The sequence below is a fragment of the Austrofundulus limnaeus genome, unplaced genomic scaffold (assembly GCF_001266775.1).
Source record: "Austrofundulus limnaeus strain Quisiro unplaced genomic scaffold, Austrofundulus_limnaeus-1.0 Scaffold12, whole genome shotgun sequence".
Classification (NCBI taxonomy): Eukaryota; Metazoa; Chordata; class Actinopteri; order Cyprinodontiformes; family Rivulidae; genus Austrofundulus; species Austrofundulus limnaeus.
Genome location: NW_013952414.1, coordinates 1,967,884 through 1,974,252, shown reverse-complemented (window position 1 = coordinate 1,974,252; position 6,369 = coordinate 1,967,884). Strand labels below are relative to the sequence as shown.

Below are 6,369 nucleotides of genomic sequence, written 5' to 3'. Positions count from 1 at the left end.
TGCTTTAGTCTCACGGTTCGATATTTTTTTTTCGATACAAAACAGAGAAATTTCCATTCCATTCTTGACTTGGAATTTATTCATATTAATTATGAACATTTAACCTCAAAAATACAGTTTTTAAATTAAATGTTGCTGAAACAGCAAGTTTCTCAGTGGATCTGCGCTCGACAATGCAGCCTAGGTGGAGTAGTCGAACACAGATCCTCTGATCCTTCAACACAGAGCATCTTCAGAAGACAAGTTGATAAAATAAAATCTGTATTGTTTGATACATAGTGTGTRTTGAACCTAMAGCACTGTATTGAACGGTTCGATACAGAKACATGTATTTTTGCACCCCTACTGTACTTTTATAAYACTACATGTCTACATTGAAGTCCTGCAGGAGTTTCTGTCAGAAACAATCGTTGTTGTTTAATCAGGAGTGTTTTCCTGAGTGTGAGTTTAGCTGGTGTGTCGGTGGGAGACCCTGTGCTGCGGACAGGGAAGCCCCTCTCCGTCGAGTTGGGTCCAGGAATCATGGGGTCCATCTTTGACGGTATCCAGCGACCCCTAAAGGACATCAATGACCTCACAAAGAGCATCTACATCCCCAGAGGAGTCAACATCGGAGCCCTGAATCGAGACCTGAAGTGGGAGTTTTGTCCCAGCAAGAGCCTGAGGGTGCGCGTCGAGACTCAGCAGACCTCCTCCTGAAATCCTCAGAGTAATTATTTATCTTTTGCTCCTGTTAGGTTGGAAGTCACATCACAGGGGGAGACATCTACGGCATGGTCTACGAGAACTCCCTCATCAAGCACAAAATCATGCTGCCTCCTAAGAACCGGGGAACCGTCACCTACGTGGCTCCGCCTGGAAGCTACGACATCTCAGTGAGTCCAGCAGCGCTCCGGGTCCAGTGTCACAGTCGGACATCGGGATGTTGTTTTGGTGCTGATGCCGTGTGTCTTTGTGCCAGGATGTGGTGATGGAGCTGGAGTTTGAGGGCATAAAGGAGAAGTTCACCATGGTGCAGGTGTGGCCTGTCAGACAGGTGAGGCCTGTCACAGAGAAGCTGCCCGCCAACCACCCGCTGCTGACCGGACAGAGAGTGCTGGACGCCCTTTTCCCGTAAGCTTCTCCTCTCATTTCAAAGAGATTACACCTCGCTGTTGGWAAAAACCTCCCTTCTCTGTGTGAAGATGTGTGCAAGGAGGAACCACGGCCATTCCAGGAGCCTTCGGCTGCGGGAAGACCGTCATCTCTCAGTCCCTGTCCAAATACTCCAACAGCGATGTCATCATTTACGTCGGCTGCGGGGAGCGAGGAAACGAGATGTCGGAAGTGCTGAGAGACTTCCCCGAGGTGGGTGACGGACTGTAAACTCTTGTGTGTGCGAGGTAAACCGGTGCTCCGGGTGACTGACGACGTTAATGTCCACCAGCTCACCATGGAGGTGGACGGAAAGACGGAGAGCATCATGAAGAGAACAGCGCTGGTGGCCAACACCTCCAACATGCCTGTCGCTGCCAGAGAGGCCTCCATCTACACAGGTACGGTCAGCARCAACACGTCCACCCACATCGGTTAAATCATCGATTCTTTTAACAAAGAGACGAAACAAAAACACCCGTCCACATTTATACGCTTTTTATTTTGAAATTCTTTTACAAAAAGACCAAACAAAAACACCCATCCACATTTATACGCCTTTATTTTGAAATTCACAAAAATAAAGTGTCACTGTTTCTGTGCGCTCTGCTGCCTTCTAACAGCAAACTGAGTCAACATGGCAATATAAACAGAAGAAACTTGTGCYGTGTGCAAAAAGGTGCCAGTTTGAGTTAAAATACTGAGGAAACACAACCAAAGTAGTTATTGTTTATATTTGTTTTACTCTGACTTGTTTGTATTTTATTTTGGCTAAAATGTTCACAGTGGATACACTAGGTATGGTGCAGGATGATAAAACAATAAAGGTTAAGTTCTGTTAAAACAAAGGTGAAAGTTAAAATTCTGCTTTAGTGTTTATAAAAAGAAAGACTTGACAGTTTGATTTTAATGTGAATTTATTAAAGCTTAATATCTAWTGTGTTTTATGACAGAAGGTTATCAAGAGCTCTTTTAAGTTAACTGATTAAAATGGACTTAAACATGAGAAATGTGTGTGTTATTGCTTTTTTATTAATAAATAAAAGGCTTTTTTAAATTAACATGCCTGCAATAACTTAGAAATAAAAAGATCAAATCCTTTTTGAGTTGTTTTTGTAGGTTGATGTAAATGACTGCGTTAGATTGCATCATATTTCAGATATTTGATTTGATTTAAAATCATATCATGACAGACTTTGTAATATCAAGAAACATTGTCTCATCATCCAAACAAACTAATTAAACGTTGTATCATGATAAAACTGGGGATTTCCACTACTAGTTAGTAGGGCTGTGTATTGGCAAGAATTTGTTGAAATGGTACATATGACCCGGGTTATAATGTAATATATCACAATATATTGTGATACTGTAAGCAAGGCGATATATTGCCATTTTTTTCTCCAAAGATTCTAATAAATAAAAGAACAAAACTAAAACTAAGTATAAAGAGCACATCATGCATTACCTGCATAAAATCTGATTTAACCCTTAAATAAAAATCGACGCAGTGCTTTTGAGACTCGATACAGTATCAGGGAATGAAATATCGCGATATGTCAGTGTATGAATATTTTCTTACGCCTCTACTAGTTAGCGAACACCTTCACATTCAATCTGAAAAACACACACAGCTGCTTTTCTTCCGTGATCATATTTTATTTTCCCGTGTACTGTTTCTCAGGGATCACACTGTCAGAGTACTTCAGGGACATGGGGTACAACGTGAGCATGATGGCTGACTCCACCTCCCGTTGGGCCGAAGCTCTCAGGGAGATTTCTGGACGTCTGGCTGAGATGCCTGCTGGTAAGTTTATTGTTGTGGAGCAATTCTGTGCGTTTATTTTTTACGCCATTGTGAAACTGCGCCGTGCACTTCCCTCATTTCAAACTCTCAGCTCTTCCCTTTTTTTTAAATCAAACTGACACAAAACACGGGACATGTGTTAATGAGGAAAATACGTGTACTTGTTGCATCATTTACTCAGTTTAAACTGCAAGGCTTTGTGTTTTCCTGTATGCAAACACAGACAGTGGATATCCTGCCTACCTGGGCGCCCGGCTCGCCTCCTTTTACGAACGTGCTGGGAGGGTCAAGTGCCTGGGGAACCCTGAGAGGGAGGGCAGCGTCAGCATCGTGGGAGCGTGAGTACAGCTTTCTGCCACTAGAGGGAGACAATCCCCTGCTATGTTTAAACCAAACCTCAGCAGCTAAACGCAGCTGTTTGTCTTCAGTGTTTCTCCTCCCGGAGGTGACTTCTCTGATCCCGTCACTTCAGCCACACTCGGTATCGTTCAGGTAAAAACAGAGACGTTCTGGTCCTCTTGTCGCTTTAATTAACCTTGTTATTAAGGACCTGTACGCCCCCCCTTCAGGTGTTCTGGGGTCTGGATAAGAAGCTGGCCCAGAGGAAGCACTTCCCCTCTGTCAACTGGCTCATCAGCTACAGCAAATACACCCGTGCTCTGGATGAATACTACGACAAACACTTCCCAGAGTTCGTGCCTCTGCGCACCAAGTCCAAGGAGATCCTGCAGGAGGAGGAGGACCTGGCTGAGATCGTGCAGCTCGTTGGAAAGGCCAGTCCTCCACACACTTTTTATTTGTGTATTCCTTCCTCCAGCTCTGACGTTATGTGACGTTCTGTGTGACTAAATGAATAACTTCAATTTAACAGGCTTCACTGGCTGAAACTGATAAAATCACCCTGGAAGTGGCCAAACTCCTTAAAGACGACTTCCTGCAGCAGAATGGCTACACTCCTTACGACAGGTAGGTCAGCGATGACGTCACGTCTTTGAGGAAGTTTGAAAGCCCACGTTTATATTTTTATATTAAATACTTTACATCCAAAGGATTTAATCAACCGATGGTCTCCTCAGGTTCTGTCCTTTCTACAAAACGGTGGGCATTCTGTCCAACACGATCGCGTTCTACGACATGGCGCGACACGCAGTGGAGACCACGGCTCAGAGCGACAACAAGATCACCTGGGCCATGATCAGGGAGCACATGGGAGAGATCCTCTACAGGATCAGCTCMATGAAGTTTAAGGTTGGTTTGGTGCAGATGGGAAAAGGTTTACAGCAAACATCTGCTTGAGTTTCCGTCACATTTCAGATCACGAGTCAAGATAAAAAACACCAATGTTTTAGATCATATGAAGCAAAACTACCGTATTTATGCGTTATAATGCAACCGCACAGTTTTTGAACTTAAACTTACCAACAGTGGTGGGCAGCACTAATCTAGAAAGTAGTTCCACTAGTGTGGGATAAATCTTGTGCCAGCAGGAACTGAATTTGAATTGCTCAACTTGAATCTGTATGTGTATAATTTGAAACTAAATACATTGGTTTGAAAATGAATTTTACCAAATTGAAACTGAATTTAAAGTTTTGTATCTGAATTAATTTGCTTTGAAACTGTATTTTGGTTTATTAAAAATTCAATTTGACTATTTTCACTTTCAGTTTCATAATTCAGATTTTTGTGTCACATCCTGGTTCTTGAGAAAGCCAGCCAGAGTAATCAAACACAGATCCACAGATTTACGTTTCACTTTGGTGAAGCCTTCTGTAATGTAACAGAGTTGATGCAATCCACCATAAAAGTGACAAAAACAGACAAAGTTATTTTATTGCAGTGATTAGTTTTACCTAAATGTAGAAAATGTTACATTTACATATATTGATCAGATGCTGCTGCTGACTGATCCATGATGTAAATGTAACATTTTCTACATATAGGTAAAATTAATCACTGCAATGAAATAAATGTTTGTTTTTCACACTTTTATGGTGGATTGCATCAACTCTGTTACATTACAGAAGGGAAGCTTCACCAAAGTGAAACGTAAATCTGTGGATCTGTGTTTGATTACTCTGGCTGGYTTTCTCAAGGACCAGGATGTGACACAAAAATCTGAATTATGAAACTGAAAGTGAAAATAGTCAAACTGAATTTTTAATAGATCAAAATACAGTTTCAACGCAAATTAATACAGATACAAAACCTTCAATTCAGTTTCAAACCATTAAATTCAGTTTTAATTTAGTGGAATTTATTTTCAAACCAATGCATTCAATTTCAAATTATGCACATTCAGATTCAATTCCTGCTGGCACAAGATTCATCCCATAATCCAGCCTTAAAGCACTAATGCACTGAAAATTTTAGCAAACGCTAATTCTAAAGCACTAAAATAACCCAGTCAACTCATGAACATTCTTCAACAGACAACAGGAGTCACATATTGTCATGTTGCTCTCTTAAGACTTATCATTGATATTCCACAGCTGTATTTGAGTTCATATATTGTCACCTGGTGGATCAGTGACACAAAAACAAAATGTGTGACAGCTTTCACCATCAGCTGTTAACATTAATGTTGATCAATAACATTTATAGACCTCAGTTATTGCTTCTAAATTTAGCAAGTGCTAATMCACTAATAAATTTAAAAAAATTAGCAAAAGCCCTAATCAGGAAATTAGTTCCCCCATTAGTGCTTTAGTGCTTTAGGGGAACTGTGCCCACCACTGCTTAACAGAATAAAACCTAACCCTTGTGTTTCCAGCTTTAAAACTGAAAGACAAAGTTTAAATATCCTTAATGTCCTTTTTTTTTTTGGAGGACAGGAGTTGGGTCAGTTGTATGAGGTGGGCGGGACATGTGTCAGTTTACAAATGTCCATCACAGAGGACAGATTTTAGCTTCAGGTGGTTGGCAGGACAGGATGTTATCCTTTTGTTATTTTTTAATAATCTCAGCTAAATGCAGATATTTGTTTAGCATTGTTGACTGTTGGTCATGTAACTGTTTGTGTGTGTGTGTGCGTGTGTGTGTGTGTGTGTGTGCAGGACCCGGTGAAGGACGGCGAGGCCAAGATCAAGGCCGAGTACGCTCAGCTGTTGGAGGACATGCAGAACGCCTTCCGCACACTGGAGGAGTAGACCCCAACGTTCTCTCTGGACCCTCATCCTCCACTGCAGAGCTCATTCCACCTCCACTTCATTACCCACCCCTCCACCCCAACCCTACCCCCACCCCTCGTGCTCCTTTGTGATTGTGTGTGTGTGTGTGTGTGTGTGTGTAAAACCTACAGTGGAGGAGAGAAAGAGAAAGATGTACTGTATTATTATAATTATTATTGTTTGCTGCGTCAAACAGACGTACTCTGTCTCCTCTGCATGGTCACTGATGGGGTGTGTGTGTGTGTGTGTGTGTGTGTG

General features: G+C 41.8%; 1 protein-coding gene across 1 annotated transcript in view; it reads left to right on the top strand.

Moving 5' to 3' along the window:
• Positions 1 to 6,363, top strand: part of atp6v1ab (ATPase H+ transporting V1 subunit Ab) — a gene marked incomplete in the record, with an annotated part of 9,632 nt that extends 3,269 nt beyond the window's left edge. The window contains 12 exon segments of the mRNA XM_014002228.1: positions 452 to 666; positions 738 to 875; positions 962 to 1,113; positions 1,185 to 1,347; positions 1,427 to 1,535; positions 2,819 to 2,941; positions 3,165 to 3,279; positions 3,370 to 3,433; positions 3,511 to 3,714; positions 3,813 to 3,907; positions 4,018 to 4,189; positions 5,998 to 6,363. Coding sequence (XP_013857682.1) covers positions 452 to 666; positions 738 to 875; positions 962 to 1,113; positions 1,185 to 1,347; positions 1,427 to 1,535; positions 2,819 to 2,941; positions 3,165 to 3,279; positions 3,370 to 3,433; positions 3,511 to 3,714; positions 3,813 to 3,907; positions 4,018 to 4,189; positions 5,998 to 6,090 — 1,643 coding nt within the window.
• Between the last annotated feature and the right edge of the window lie 6 nt (positions 6,364 to 6,369).